At 37.9% G+C, this 16,967-nt stretch overlaps 2 protein-coding genes across 2 annotated transcripts; both read left to right on the top strand.

Moving 5' to 3' along the window:
• The first annotated feature begins 1,353 nt into the window (after window positions 1-1,353).
• loxa (lysyl oxidase a) lies at window positions 1,354-7,521 on the top strand. The gene is made up of 7 exons (XM_083930442.1): window positions 1,354-2,164; window positions 2,374-2,482; window positions 2,960-3,097; window positions 4,211-4,367; window positions 6,436-6,531; window positions 6,756-6,871; window positions 6,955-7,521. The coding sequence occupies exons 1-7, from the start codon at window positions 1,522-1,524 to the stop codon at window positions 6,959-6,961; spliced, it is 1,266 nt and encodes a 421-aa protein (XP_083786568.1). The 5' UTR covers window positions 1,354-1,521; the 3' UTR covers window positions 6,962-7,521.
• Window positions 7,522-9,747: 2,226 nt separating this feature from the next.
• Window positions 9,748-16,900, top strand: snx24 (sorting nexin 24). The gene is made up of 7 exons (XM_083929241.1): window positions 9,748-9,893; window positions 11,872-11,955; window positions 13,062-13,166; window positions 14,048-14,142; window positions 14,268-14,297; window positions 14,533-14,597; window positions 14,758-16,900. Exons 1-7 carry the CDS (start codon window positions 9,825-9,827, stop codon window positions 14,826-14,828), a joined length of 519 nt encoding a protein of 172 aa, XP_083785367.1. The 5' UTR covers window positions 9,748-9,824; the 3' UTR covers window positions 14,829-16,900.
• The last annotated feature ends 67 nt before the right edge of the window (window positions 16,901-16,967 follow it).

Raw genomic sequence — 16,967 nt, 5'->3', positions numbered from 1 at the left:
TCTGGATAGATAAAGATTCATTAAATACATCTGCATACTTTTCCCCATGTTAAGTCATTGACAGAGCCACATGACTCACAATGTCTCTATAGGTGCTACAAGCAACTACTTTTAGTTTTTTTCCTAACCCCTGAAGAAACAAGATAAGAATGACAAGTTTGTCTAAGAAAAGACCATAATCCACCACTTAACAACTGCCTCAGGTACAGATAAGAAAATGGCATGCAGCATATTATTTGCAGTCATCTGCCCCCTAGTGTCAGGATATGGGACACTGTGATTGATCTTTTATTAGATCCCAGCAGATCTGTGGTTAATTTGGCTATTTGTTACCTGTGGACTTCTTAAAGATACATAACATCTTATAATGAATCTCTAGTATTGAAAAAACGTGCCATATAATCAGTTTTGCTTTGAATTCAATCGCTCTCATATAATTTTGTGATTTGAGTGAAATCCTTGAGGCCACTTGCTGTGGTTTAGCAGCAACCATCCTGCGGTCAGTTGTGTGGTTGCTGGAAAGTACTTTCTGGTTTGCTTGGCAGAGGGAAAATGAAAACCTTGGATTAAGTTACCCAACCTATGCATTATACCTCTTGTGTTAACAGCAGGGCGGTGATTTGACTGGGCTGCAGCGGATGACTTATCAGGAGAGGAGCGTGGGTTCACCAGTCTGCCATCAGACCCAGTAATGCAGATATCAGGTATCACCCCAGCCTCATTTTGTTTGTTGCTCAGAACAGACTAATTATGACCTTATAGAAAATGACTGTGAGATTCATGTGATGAGTCTTTCACGTTGGCAGCAAAGCTCAAACACAGACAGGACTGGCTGGTGGGCGATTGTTGGAGATAAAAAAAAATGAAAATGTTTCATCAAAGAGTCATGTTTAGGTTTCTGAGAACCTCCTTTGAGAAAGAGGAGTGCAGAGACTTCTGACTATGTTGCAATTTGGTTGGGAGTTCATCCAACAGTCAGGGGAAAAAGCTATTTATCCTGACATGTTGTTGATCTGGCAGAGAAAGAAAAAATAAAGACCATATAATTATTCATATCTGACCCATTTTGACTAAGAACGACGAAATCTCTTTTTGTGTCTTTTTGTGTTTTATATCAAAGTGTTCTGATTCAAAAGATGCATCTTTCCTTTGTGAGGAAGGAAATAGGTCTCACATCAACCACCTTGAAATGCCAGACTGAGATGTTATCAAACTCACTTGGCTGGGCATGATCACACATCATCCACTGGTTATATGAGCAGCAGCACTAGACTTGTATAACTTTCAGAAACTACAAATGCTGAACTCCTCCTCCTCACCATCATCATCATCATCTCACTGGGCGCATCTGCAGGCTGCAGGAGCAGACCGATATGAGTTTACACGGATACATTTAAGCGTTTCCTCTCTGGTCATTGAATCTCCTTTAAAAAGAGATGAGGAGGATTTAAGTTAAAGGCAAGTGGCAGTCCCCCGGCTCATTTGAAATAGTCGCTTTGTCACATAAAATCTGAGTTCAAAATGGGATTACGCATATTTGGCGCGCCACTTTATGCATATGCGTCCGTATATTTTTTTGCCTTCATCCTGCAAACTGCCCAGTCTCAGACGAATCCGGGGACCCAACAAGGAGATAAGCAAAGAGCAGCTCTCCGCCAGACGCTACAGTGGTCACACAACGGCAAGGTCTTTAGCATCTTAAGCCAGGGCTCGGAGTATCAACCACCGAGGCGCAGGGGCGCACCTCAGGAGCAAGTGCAGGCGCGACCTGTCACCATCATTCGTGATGCGGACGTGAGAAATCCGGACACCCCGAGCCAGCCGGTGGCCCAGCAGCAGCAGCAGCAGCAGCCTCCCCGGCCGGCGTCCAACCCGAACGGCCCCCGCGAGCTCCCGCCTACACTCCAGAGGCTCGTGAGAGGGCACGAACACCGAAAGCATCACCCTGAGCGCACGGGGACGCAGAAGAGCAGCAATGATACCCAGGAAAAGGTCACTGTCAGTCCGCCTCTGCCCCGAAGAGAAGACATGATGGTCGGTGATGATCCCTATGACCCCTACAAGTCCATCGACAGTGATAATCCCTATTACAACCATTATGACGTGTACGAGAGGCCGAGGTCGAGATCGAGACCCGGATATGGCACAAGGTATCATCAGTACGGTAAGAACAACTTAAATGAGATGAAGAGAAGTATGACCCACAAAGTGGAGTTCAATCAGTTTGTTTGTCTTGTCTCTGCATCTGTGTGCCATCTGTTAAAGCCTGCATATATGAAACATATCCATGTATTAGTTCAATCAGTTTATGTTTTATGTGCAACTACTTTCACTTACTGTAATAAATGCTTTTATAACTCTTTTGTTGTTTAGGTCTGCCTGATCTTGTACCTGACCCGTACTACATTCAAGCCTCTGCTTATGCCCAGAGAGTCCCAATGTATAACCTGAGATGTGCAGCTGAGGAGAACTGTTTGTCAAGGTAGCTTGCTGTCAGGACTTATCCACAGGGAGAGGGAAAAAAACTGTCTGCATCCAAGTCTGAGTGCAATTCAGTGAGCTTTGAGCCATAACAACCACCTAAAGTGTTTGTGGGTGAGGGCTGACCAGTGGAACCATGAGATGAGGTCAAATTAACCAAAACCTGCCATTGATGGTGGAGTCGGGTGGGGCGGTGGATTTCTGTAAAGTCTAATCATAGTTCACCCCGGGGAGAGAAAGCCCAAATGGTAAACACATTATCGAAAACTAACCCAAACAACCATGTGCCTCCAAATTGTTTTTCCAACCACCATTTACACATAGACTGCCTTCATCCAGACACTGAGAATCTGCTCCACTCAGAGGAGGGGGGTGCAGTAGGAAAAACAATCTAAGTGATGTAATTGTGTCCACATATGACCTGTGTTTTGTTTTTTCCCCTGCAAACTTATGCTCTTCCTTTGCTTGGTGACTTCAGCTCAGCCTACACAGCCAACATTAGAGACTATGATACCCGCATGCTGCTGAGGTTTCCCCAGCGGGTCAAGAACCAGGGGACGGCAGACTTCCTCCCCAGCAGGCCACGTTACTCCTGGGAGTGGCACAGCTGTCACCAGTGAGTATGATGTTATGTCAGTGCGGTCCACCTCACCATCACACACAGAAAGAGAAAGTCACTGTCATATGTGGCTGCTCTCTCGCATCCCTTTGTTCTCACTGGCCCACGAGTTGTGATGTCAATTAAAGGCTTTTAAATGAAGATTAATGCGTGCAAACATGAACCAGATCTGTTTTGTTTTGGAGAGATGTGTCTGAAGCAGATAGAACATTGAACGATTGTATTACTTAGGTTTTAAGAGTGTTAATTGGAGATATAACGTCTTCTTGACACCTAGTTACTCAGTGTATTTGTTTTGTTCATCACTTACAAATGTAAGAAACAAATGGTTTTCCAATAGATACTATTTGTCACTACACTATTTGTCTTTTCCAGTCTGTAGTTGCGGTATGGCACCCCCTGTTGAACCACAGTTGTGTTACTTTTGGCTGTTTTATTATTTTTGCTGAGATTTTGGGACCGACATGACACAAGTTATATTTATCGTTATAATCTCAGCATAAAGTCAGGAAAACCCACTTGGGGCATTCAAAAGATGTTGTGACTGAACTTCACATGACCTTTGATTTACAGCTGCAAAGCCAGACATTGTAAAATAAAGTTGTGTGATGAGGATAATGAGCCTAACAGGGAGACTACATCCCTTTATTGAGCTCATGGAGAGGTGCCCAGTTTTTCCTTGATTCCACAGAAACTACCTCAGTCCATAGTTATGTTGTGAAACAACCAGTCCACTGTGCTAATCCCCCAAAAGGGAGAGAATTTGGCAGAGATCCAATCAACTGTTGATGTAGACTGTATAGGTTTCACGTCACTGTTTTGAGAGTCAACTTGTGTTAAAATCCAGACTGTTCTGGATACACAAACTGTCACTGTAGTTCTGCATGTACATGATAAAATACCTATGATATTGGCAACCGCAGTAAGTTGCAGCCATTTGAATAAATACCAGGAAACAAGATGTATTTAAATGTTTATCAGTAATTCCTTAAATGTGGCTCCGGAACAAAACAATCTCTGGTGGGTCTCCACATGTCGAAATGTGTCTTAAATCTGATTTTTTTAAAAAGCCTGGAGATGTTGAACCCTGCTGCTGCTGCTGATCCACAGGCACTTCCACAGCATGGATGAGTTCAGCCACTACGACCTGCTAGATGCCTCCACTCACCACTCGGTGGCTGAGGGCCACAAGGCCAGCTTCTGCCTGGAGGACACCTCCTGTGACTACGGCTACTACAGGCGATTTGCCTGCACCTCACATACCCAGGTCTCAAAGATAACTGTTGCTATTACTGACTTTAAAGCTGCTCTTATCAATGTTTGTATAGTAACATATGACTACTTGTATGTGAAAGGGGTTGCGGTCCTCTCTTCTGCATTTAGAACCTTTAAGCTCATTGTTTTGGTTTTACTGCTCATAACTTTGATGTTCTGATTCACTCTCACCACTCCCACCTGCTTGTTTCCTGCCACAGAAGGCATATAAACCTCCCATAAATCCACTGTACATCACCTGCTCAGCACCGAAATCCACACATCGTTACTAGCTTGTGAACATAGTGAAACATTTAGCAGAGAAAGAGCCAGATGTTTCCTTCAGGAGTTGGTCCAAAAACACCAAAAACAGAGCTTAAAGGAGAGTTAGTATTAGACTTACTTTCATCACAAACACAGCTCCAGATAATTGTTAATGCTGCTCTGTGTTTGCTGGGAGTGTAAATAAGCAGCTTTTTGCAAATATGTCACATCAACTTTATAAAGTTACATGTCAGTGATCAGTTTACAACTTGTTTCTGCTGCCCCAAAGTGGCCAAACATTTTAAAGTAGGTTTAAGCTCACAAGCTACCACATGTAGTCAATTAGCTACTGTTAATACAAGGTCAAGGTAATCCTGGCTCAACCAGCACTCTGATGTGGTAAACACAGACACAGTAACATCTAACTAACCAAAAAAACAGGCTTTTCGTCGAGAAGGTAAGCCAAAATTTAAATTTCTAGAAAATTGTCAATGACAGTTGAACATATAGTAGCATCCTGTGTTTGTCAGTCCTGCATGGGTCCAGTTTTGTAAACCTGCACCTGCAATTATCTCCAAGTTAAATCCTCACCCGACCCGTCCGCCGTGATGTTGTTAATGTCATGCAAAGTAACACAAAGATCACCGATTTTGTGGTTATCAGGTGCATCCTCAGCCGCAGCATGATGTTTTGTCAAATGTCCTCTGCATACCTTATATTTCGTCTGTGTGATATAGTTGTCTGATCAGGTAGAAGCTCAGGTGAAAAGCTCATTTGAGAATAATAATGCACAATCATTTCTGATTTGTCCAGAAAAAACAACTAAAATTTTTGTTGTCACTCTCAGCTGAAACTGAAGCTGCTAAATGGAATGTGGCCATCGTTAATTTTATTATTTGCACCTGTACACCTGCAGCTTTTTTACTGCATGACTAAACATGGCTTAAGTCTCAATAAAAGAAAATCATGAATAAATGTATTGATAAATACAGGAATAAATAAATAAGACGCAGAAATAAATGAATATAAAAAAAGAGCTGAAATAAATGAATAAATAAATAAATGCATGAATAAATGGGACCTCCTACCATTAAAATATGGACACAGAAATAAATAAATAAATAAATGTAGGTCAACAAAAAAGATGTAAAACATTACTTTAAACATAAATTTACTTTATTAATTTATCCATTAATTTATACCTTCATTCGTGTATTTATACATTTAATACTTACATTTATTTATGCATTTATTTTACATTTATTCCTGTATTAATTTATACATTTATTTATGCATTTATTTATTTATTAATTTATTTATTGAGACTTAATACTGGGACATGTCAAAGTGGCTTCAGTGAAAAAGAGCTATTGAATTATACTGGTTACACAGTTAAATGCAGTGGGGGGAGGATAATGTAAACTTTGCTGAATGTGCTTCTCAGTAAATGATCTGGTTGTAGGAATTTGGTTCCTAGATTTCTATAAAGGAGAGTGGAACTAAGAAAAAAAGTGCTCTTTTACTGAGGCAGCTGTCCTTTAGAAAATAAGAACGTTAGTATTTCCTTTCTGCACGCGCCAGCAATGATTTAAGGATTTCCTGTTTCTCCTGTCAGAAGATTCCACCTGCTGAACGTCTGTGATCAGTTTGGCCCATGATTTCTTTTTCCATCCTCTTTTCTTTCTTTAATTTTGACTAGTGGATTTCTTCCCTCTCTTTCTTGTTATTATTGTTGTTTTTTATCAGAATATATATATATGCTGTCTTGCATTGCTCTTCATTGTTATTTATTTGGATTTGCTTTTATGTCTGTGCAGGGCCTGAGCCCCGGATGTTATGATACCTACAACGCAGACATCGACTGCCAGTGGATTGACATCACAGATGTGAAACCTGGAAACTATATCCTCAAGGTTTGTTGGAAATACCAGATGACATTTATCGTCCTTGTGAGGCACCAAACCCCCTTTTTTGTGTTGTAGCCTCGATTAGAGTCTGCTGTATATTCATCTCTGTTGTTGCTGTATTATTACTGTTATTAATATATATATATATATATATGTGTGTGTGTGTGTGTGTGTGTGTGTGCGCGTGCGTGTGTGTGTGTGTGTGTTGTTGTTGTCGTTGTTCTCCACAGATCAGTGTAAATCCAAACTATCATGTCCCAGAATCAGACTACAGCAACAACGTTGTGCGCTGCGACGTCCGCTACACTGGCAACTACGCCTACGTGTCAGGGTGTCACATGTCATCGTGAGTATCAAGTGACAACTATATCTTTGATATTTCTTGCGTTCTCCATTAATCATCATGGTTGTTTTTTTGTTTTTTTCCAGATATTAAGAGATATTCACAGCAACTCAGCAAAGAAGTTCTGTAAATGTCAATGCAGAGGACTGCATATGAGAACCAATAAAGCATCATGAATTAAATGTTAAATATTTGGACATACATTTTATAATTTAAAATGCTCCAACTTTAGACAGAACAAGTCGTCTGACGTCATTATAGTTGAATTCTTCTTCTTCTGCTTGTGTGGGAAAGTAGTTTTTCTCCATCCTGATAATCAAATTCTGATACTATTCTTATATTTTCTTTAGAAGATTTTTCATTTCTTACTTTTATTGCATTGTACTGTATGCTTGCGTTTTATACCACTTGTAAGATAAGATAGTTAAAGATAAAAGTCAATGAAATTTAGCATTTCAGCGAGTTACAAATGTAAACCAGCTATACCCTCATTGTTAAATCGATATCAATTATATCACAATTTTTAAATGAATCAGCTGTAAAGGAAAATGTATTTGTTATATTTATATGCAATGGAAGAAACTCTCTCTACTCCGAAGCTTTTGGTGAAATTGAGTTGAATAAAACTTTGTGATATTGTATCACTTTTTTAGACTGACCGGACTTAAGTGACTTCCCTGTCTTGCTTTTGTTTCTCGCCTTTTTCTGGCTTATTGTCACACACACACACACACACACACACACACACACACACACACACACACACACACACACACACACACACACACACACACACACACACACACACACACACACACACACACACACACACACACACACACACACCAGATATAAAGGATCAGTACAAAATGTTAAATGTAGGGCTGCAGACTACTGGTCTTTTTCTTTACACAATATAATTATTATTTTGTTTCTAAATCCAATTAGCGTTAAGTTGGTAAAATGTCAGGAGATAGTTTTTAAATGCCCGTCACAAGTTCCCATTGTCCAAGAAAACATCTCCAAATAAATATAAAGAAAAATGAGCAAAGACGCACATCAGAGAAGCTGAAACCACAACAGGTTTAGCTTTTTGCATAAAGAAATACTCCAGGATTTAATATCTCATTTACATAAACACACAAACAAACATACGTAAGCGTCAAAATGACATATATATATATATATATATATATATATTGATAATAGCTACTTTAACAGAGATAGAGGTCATATGCTTGGGTGAAAGATCTTATTTTGTTTGCACGCACATAAGTCTGCATAAAATCCCAGATATTGATAAATAAATAAATGTGGCACAGGTGAATACAAGGGAACTGCCATCAACTTGAGGAGAAAACCAATAACTCAAAAGGAAAAAGATGAAACTAAAGAGAAATCTAAGAAAAATAAATTATAAGATTATACTGAAACCAAATAATGTTAATACTACTAATAATGAAATAAAAATACAACAAAATGTGTAAATAAATTACAACAAGAATCACAAAATTAGCAGAGAAAGCAATCAGTAGACAGAAACCACAACTCAACTCAGAAAAAAACGTTTTAACCCTGAAGAAAAACAAACAATAACTTAAAAAGAAACAAATAAACTCAAAAGACAACTAAGAAAAAATGAATTATAGAAAATACTGAAAAAATATTTTAAAAATAATAATAATAATAACAACATACAACAAATAAATTAATGAGAATAAGAATCACACAAAATTAGCAGAAAAACAACAACATTTACAACAATCTAGCCCTTAACTTAAGAGAAAAACAAACAACAACTGAAAAGAAAAAAGATGAAACTAAAAATAAATAACAAAATACATAGTAAAAATATGTACCGATAGTAAAATAGATAATACAACAAACAACTGAAACAAGAAAAAAAATCAGTAGACGGCAATCGAATCCTCAATTTCAGGAGACAAAGTAACAGTAACTTAAAAGGAAAATAATTAAACTAAGAAAAAAATAAACAATAGCAAAATACGGAATAAATATTAAAGTAATAACAAAAACAACAACAACAACAACAACAATAATAATAATAATAATAATAATAAAACAAATCAATGAAAATAATAATCACAAACAATAACTTAAAAGGAAAAAGATGAAACCAAAAAGAAAACTAAGAAAAGAAATAATTAATAGCAAAATACGGAATAAATATTTAAATAATAATAACAACAACAACAACAACAATAATAATAATAATAAATAACATAAAACAAATCAATGAAAATAATAATCACAAACAATAACTTAAAAGGAAAAAGATGAAACCAAAAAGAAAACTAAGAAAATAAATAATTAATAGCAAAATACGGAATAAATATTTAAATAATAATAACAACAACAACAACAATAATAATAATAATAATAATAATAATAAAACAAATAAATTAAAATAATAATCACAAACAATAACTTAAAAGGAAAAAGATGAAACCAAAAAGAAAACTAAGAAAATAAATAATTAATAGCAAAATACGGAATAAATATTTAAATAATAATAACAACAACAACAACAATAATAATAATAATAAATAACATAAAACAAATCAATGAAAATAATAATCACAAACAATAACTTAAAAGGAAAAAGATTAAACCAAAAAGAAAACTAAGAAAAAAAAAGTAATAAACAGTTAGAATTATAAAATAAAAATACAACAACAAAAATAAAGAAATGACAACAAGAATCACACAGTGAAAAAAAAAAAAAACCAATCAGCTGGTGTGTGCGGTCACCTCTGGTCCTCCGGTGCAGCGGGGGGCGCCACTGAGACTTTGTCCACGTTGTTTGAATCCAGTGATTTTTATCCGAGCTGTTTGGACAAACTGGACTCAACCACCAGCAGTGTATGTGTGAGTGTGTGTGAGTGTATGCGTGTGTTAAATATCTCCTACAAACTCGCTCGTGTTTCACGTGAACATGCATCCAGTGAGTGTGTCGATCCCGTCGTTCCGCGCAGAAAACAACCCCATCGAGAAAGGATTCACGGTGAGCTGCTGCATAATAACAACAATAATCTGTGTGTGTGCGTGTGTTTGTGTGTGTGTGTGTGTGTGTGTGTGTGTCCTCTGCTCCGCTGCTGTCATCACATTTGTTACTCACATGCTATTTCTGTACCTTTGAGAGAATAACCCGTCCACATGAATGCACGGCTGTTGTTTGCTTGGTTACAAAAAGCCGCTAATTTCACCTTGGATTCATACATAAACATGTCAGCACCGGTGTTGGGCCGTATTCAGCTCCCCTGCCGTGAAATGCACCCCCTCGCATTATAGGTGCTATTCTGGATCAGAAGGCTGTTGTTCCCACCTATAGGAGTAGTTTTTATATATACAGCTATATATATGTATACAGGTAACCCACCGGTCAGACCATTGGTTGCTTACAGTCTTTAAACTATTTTAAAGAGTTTAAAATCACAAACTTGGATGATAACGAACACAAAACAACACCTTTTTGTATGTTCTGTGGAAATCTACTGCAGCCATAATTACAAAATGAATGAAATGGATCTTTTGAGCAAGTTCAATGTATTTAACTTCGTGTTTCCTAAATATAATCCCAGCTTTTCTTGCAATACATAGGTTCAAAAGTGTGTGTTTTTAATGTGGTTACCTGTATGTAAGCTACTCCTATAGGTGGAAACAACAGCCTTCTGATCCAGAATATCACCTATAATGCGAGGGGCTGCATTTCACGGCAGGGGTAAACTCGCCCCGGCTGTTTGACACAAATAAAGACCCTCTTCAGCCTCCAGAGACATTGCAGCCTGCATTTCCCATAATGCATTAAATAGACTTTATTCTGAGCCCCATGTCTTTCAAACTTTTTTAGATTTCAGGGCAGTTCTGTCATAAATTAGTGACTTAAGGTTAGTTAGCTGAGCCCTTTTCCCATAATTCAAAAGAATAGTTTGTCATTTGGGGAAAAACATACATTTGCTTTTTTGTAGTCAGGCTCCATATTTTTCCTGTTTCTGTGCTTTATGCTAATCTAAGCAAACCGGCTTCACATTTTATTTACCATAGAGAAATTGCACTATTATCATGTTTTGTATTTTTGTATCTTATATTTGCACATCATTCTGTTGTCCTTGTTTTTAGCTGCTTGTCTGTTTCTGTGTTATTATCCTCAAATCTAACTCATGGCAAGAATTACCATATTTTCAAAAAGGTTACATAGTATTCACATATTAATGAATGAACTTAATGAATGAACTTTATTGACATTTGTACGGTACAAGGTAGTGCAGGGACATTGGACTTTTCCTTGCGTTACTCCCAGAGCCAACCATGTACCTTAATATTAAAATAAAATGATCCAATAAAACAGTCAAGACAAAATATGAAAAACTATTAAAAACACACTCTTCTCTCTAAAGCTATATATATACTGTATATATGGTAATATAATATATATTTAAAAATATGAAGTGCTGTGTGACTGTAAGGTGCATTGGGCAGTTTTTAGTTTTTCCACAGTGACGATGGCATTTTATTGCCGCGCTGTTGTCTCATTTAAAAGTCTCCAAGTTGTTGATATTAATTATTTCTTGTTGGCTCTCCGTCTTTGGGGGTGCAGTGTGTGTTGATGTTGCAGTACAGAGCTGCAGTAACAACACAGCCATCATTTACGGGTGGATTTCCCTCACTAATGCTGGTATGAAGAGCAAAGTTTTACGGAAGAATCCGACTGAGGGAGGGAAGTGGAAGTGTGCTTAGGGATGTTAATTCTGACAGATCACATTTTTACAGCAGCCAGATGTTTCCTCTTGGTAACTCGCTGACATAGACAGCTAACTGACAGCTCTGCAGTCAGTTCGTCACACACCACGCACTGGGAGGGGCCGTTTTTGGCTGAATGGTTCTGCTGATAAATCATGATTCTCTCAACTGACTCAACAACAGAATTCAACCTTCTTCTTTTTTTACCAAGAGTAGTACTAACTTTTTATCCTTTCTTTCAGGTCTTTAGAATTGACGTGCTGATGAACGGCAGACAACATGCTGTCGAGAAACGCTACAGCGAATTCCACGCTTTGCATAAAATGGTGAGCGCCAGTGCATCCCCAAAGTTTCAGATCATTTACTGTTCTTCTGTTTATTATTCCCAAAAATGTCCCAAACACGGAAAAATCAAACGAGAAAATACAGGCAGAGGGCAGGGTCTGTGCAGACAAAGACACTGCCACACACTTGCAGTTGGTCATAAGTGATGATTAAGAGGGAGTAGTTTTGTTATTAGTAAATACATTGGGTTTTTGTTTCTTTGTTAAAGGAAAAATCCTACTCATTTTGCCTTTAATCTTAGCATTTATTAAGTGAAACTCTTAGCCTTTATTTAGTGAAAATCTCATCACATATCAGGATTGTTTTCACTGATATTTGAGTTGCAATACCACATTAATCCCTGTGCTGTATTGCATAATGTGCCGAAAATCCGTCATCAGTCAGTTCATCAATCGGTCAAACTTCTGAATATGTATTGGTAACCATTATAAGAATCGATTTTCATTTTAAGTAATTTAACAAATGAACATTTCCAGTCATTTGTAGGTTGCCATTTTCTTCAGTGTGAGCTTTTCTCATGCCGTTATTAACTGAATACAATTATTTTTTTGTCTGATGCTTTGTCAAAGAACGTAATTGTAAGATGACACTTTGGGCCCTGCAGGCTTTCATCTTCAATGTTTGAGACTTTAGAGAGTGAACAGTTAATTGGGTGGTCAAGAATTATTCAGTTATTAAATAAGACTTTATTTATGTAGCAATACAGAACCCTGTTGCTAGGCAACATAGAAGCCACAGTTTAGTACGTGAGTGGATGATGTAATGCAGGAAAGGCACAGGTATACTGACAGAGGAACAAGATAAGGTTGTTGTGAATATTAACATTTGCCTCGAACATACAACTAAAATGATAATATATTAACTTACCATCCACTGCAAAATTAACTATATAGGCTGCAGCATTTTTTTAATACATCAGGAAACACGTCACAACTGCTGAACTCAAGGTTGTCAATACAAGAGGATTTATATAGTTTATCTACTTATAAACATGTGAAGGCAGCGTAAGTACAGCTTCACAGAGATGCTAACATGATGTAGACTTTTGTCCTGTTTATTTTTTAAGGATGTTTTTAAACTCTTCCAGCTAAAGAAGAGCATAAAGCCACCTGAGATCCCTTCCAAACATGTAAGAAACTGGGTTCCTAAAGTCCTGGAACAGAGGAGGCAAGGCCTGGAGCTCTACCTGCAGGTACGACACAACTCCACGCAACCTCCTGGAAATGAAGAAACAAATGTTTACAAATTTTTGTATATGAAGTCAGTGTCATGAGCACAGCCTTTCTTTCATTACCAAATACAGATGTTGTCTAATTCAAAGTAAATACACACAGCTACAGTACAGATGTAGGGAGATTACTTTTTGGCAGCACACAAACTGGCTTTTTTGAGGGTGAAAGTGCGTTCATGCCGGAAGCCGTTGAGTGTAGATCGAAAAATAGCGGAATAACAGCGCAACCGAGCTGCAACAACTAGATGTGTTAGTGTGTTAGTGTGTTTGTGTGTTTGTGTGTTTGTGTGTGTGTGTGTGTGTGTGTGTGTGTGTGTGTGTGTGTGTGTGTGTGTGTGTGTGTGTGTGTGTGTGTGTGTGTGTGTGTGTGTGTGTGTGTGTGTGTGTGTGTGTGTGTGTGTGTGTGTGTGTGTGTGTGTGTGTGTGTGTGTGTGTGTGTGTGTGTGTGTGTGTGTGTGACACTGCCTTGTGAGCTGTGTGTCAGTATGTGACGCTGAGGGTAAGGGGGGGACAGACAGCAGTGGGGAATGAGAACAGAGAACATGAACGCTGTTATTGGCTGGGCGTTGAACACCCACCTGTAAAATCCGAGAAACGTCACGTCCGCACCAAATTAATAAGACATCCATTCAGAGGGCAGGGTCTCAGATACAGACGCCAGCACAAAATTCTAGTGGGTGATAAGTGATGATTGAGTTACTTTTGTATTTGATTATACACTGTTTTTTATGATAATACTAAATATTATACCTTTAAACAAAGCATTCACAAAGGTCCTGCAGTTCACTTCAGCTGCTTCATGGGCACATTGCAATTTGCTTTTGTTTTGTCTGTTTTGTCAGACTATAATTATGGAAAATGGAGTTCTTCCAAAGATATTTCTGGATTTCCTGAATATCCGCCATTTTCCTTCAGTGCCAAAAACAGAGAGCTGTGGGTGAGTTCAAAGTCTTTGAAATAAAAAAAACATTCTGTGGCATTTTTTTTAATATATCTGTGTGAGAGTTTGTTGCTCGACTACTGGAAGACTATGTGGCTTAACTTTTATTTCTCTTCTCCAAGGTCATTTGATACAGAATCTGAGGAATCAAGGTGAGCCGTTTGGTTTCAGTGAATACTTTAATAACGATTGTATGAAACAGCAGGTCAGACTCTTGTTTGTGTCATTATAACCGGGTTAAAACTTGAAGCACTATTTACTCTGCACTTGAACTTTACCCAGCATGTCGGTCAGTGACACCACCTACGTCTCTTCATCCTGTTAATTTAAATGCAGCCTGTAGCCGCCCACAAACCTTCTTACTTCTCCTTTTTGGACTTGTTTCAGTAAACTTTCCCATCAGCCAGTCTTGCTGTTTCTGAGAGACCCCTACCTGCTGCCATCTGGTCAAGGTGAGTTCAGGATACTTACACCGTAAACCGTATACCGTTATCTCCAGTGCTTAATGAGTGTAACAGTGTAAATTAACAATTGTACACACCGTTTTCAGTAAAAAAACAGACATGAACCTCATATTTATTCATTCTTTAAATTTTTCTATTTTCCTTTCAGATGCATTTTCAAATGTTGTGATTGATGGTGTGGTGCATGGAGTTTTCTACCCCGATCTTCAACCAAGGTAGAGCCGCAGAGCCGAACCTGAGGGCACGTCACCACAAATACATGCTGTGTGTTTTTCACACCATTTTAGGTGTGCATCAGGACGGACGTGATATGTTAAAAACACTGAGCCTCATTTACATTTTACAAAGCATAAAAAAACAAAAATCTATACATTTATTTTCTTCTTGATTAATTATTGCCACCATCAGTTGTTTTTAAAACAAGCAATATTGGCCAATATTTTCAATGGATTTGAATTCCAAGAAAATAATTTAAACAAACAACTTTTGAGAGCTATAAAATGCAACTATATGTGAAACTGCTTGGCGGGTTAACGTGGATGTTTTGAGGGATTATAATCAAAATGTTGAAGTGAATACTAAAACAATTAATTTCAGATTATAGCAAATTAATTAACTTATGATTTCCTTCTATTTTAAGAAAATAATGAGTGATTTAACATACAGGCTCTGGAACTGGAAGCAGAGATGAGAAGCAGATCAAAGTAGAGAACTGAAGTGTTTTTTGAGAGCTTTTAGTAAGTAAATGGAAAGAAAATGCTGATGCCAGCTGGACTGAAGGTTAGTTCACCAGACAAAGAGGAGGCCTGTAAGGACAACACACTGGGCTGGAGTGTGGAGCTGGATCACAGCCTGCAAAGGGAGGTGCCCCCTCCTTTGGTGGTGTGTGTTTGTGTGTGTGTGTGTGTGTGTATTCTGGTGGAGATGACAGCTACGTGCCACATGTTAGGGCAGAAAAGGATTCGAGTTGTGATGTGGACCTCTTTTACAGAGCATCAGATGTTTGTGAAGGAGTACTGTGGTATTTAAAGTGGTGCTACTGAACTCAGTTTGGTGACGTGATGAGCTTGAGGTTTTGGGCACTAAGTCTTTAAATGTAACCACAACAGATAGAAATATGTGGCGTAACCTGTGGGTGGGGAATGGTACATTAAGCTTGAGGTGGGCGTCTTCAGAGTTGTAGAAAACAGGTATTGACAGAGCAATTAAAAGAGTACTCCACTCCTTTTGCATTGTTGGACTAAAAAAGTTGATGTAGCAGAACCAGAAATATTACCTTTTTTAATCAATAATGCAGAGAATAATGCTTCTGACCTATCTACCAGAACAAACGAACCCTAAGTTTTGCAGATCGTTTGGTTTACAGGCGAGTACTCCCTAAGACCTGTGATCTGGCTTTAGTGTAAAGAGTTCCCGTATAAGAAGATTAGAGCATTCTTATTTATGCCTCCTTACTTCCTTCACTTGCATTTTGAAAGATGTTTAACGAAAGTTGCAAATGACGAGCTGATAGCAGAATGAGCCTGCGTGAACAAATAACAGGGTAACTGAACTGTTTAAGTCCCACAGCACATGTAGAATCTAAGTACGGTGTTTGAAAATAATTGCAATTTGTGCAAAATAATGTTAACGCAAAAAAATATATGATGAAATAGTCCTGTTACATTGTACTAAAAACAAAACATAGCTACAGACTCTGCACGGTAGATTTTTTGATTTGATTGAAAGGCCAGTATCTAACACTAATACCAGTACTGTTAAGTTTAACGTTGAATTCACACATAATATAGAAGGACAGTTTTTCACGTGTGGTGATTAGAGGTAACGTCACCCGTCATATAAAGGGATGCAAAGTGTTTTGTTTTACAGAGCATTTCTAAACTGAGAGATGGCATTTTAAAAGACTTGCAACATGTAAAACACTGTGCAATATGAAATAAAAAACAGATCGTTTTTATATGGTTCCTTGTGAAGTACAAAGCATCACCTGTTGTGAACACTTGTCACTTTTTTGGGCAGTAATTAATGACACTTTATGTGGCTGGACCTCCACTACAGCACAGTGACTGAATGAATCCAGAACAATTCACCTCAACTAAACTGATGATTTTATGTTTTAACAAAGTGAATGATCTCCTAGGTCCATCTTGTAGATTTATATGTATTTATATTGCGTGACATTGTACTGTTTGTGCTCTATGTAAAAAGTGTCATTTATGTGCCATAATGTCAACCTACAGTGAACACTGGAATTCTACTGTAGCACTTTAAGACGGGCAATATGTAAAATACTGACACCAATAAAATGTATTATTTCCTCAAACCTTGTTCTTCATAGTGTATTTGATTTTTAATTAG

The sequence above is a fragment of the Echiichthys vipera genome, assembly GCF_963691815.1.
Source record: "Echiichthys vipera genome assembly, chromosome: 16".
In the NCBI taxonomy this organism is placed as follows: domain Eukaryota; kingdom Metazoa; phylum Chordata; class Actinopteri; order Perciformes; family Trachinidae; genus Echiichthys; species Echiichthys vipera.
This window is presented reverse-complemented; position numbering and strand designations above follow the sequence as displayed.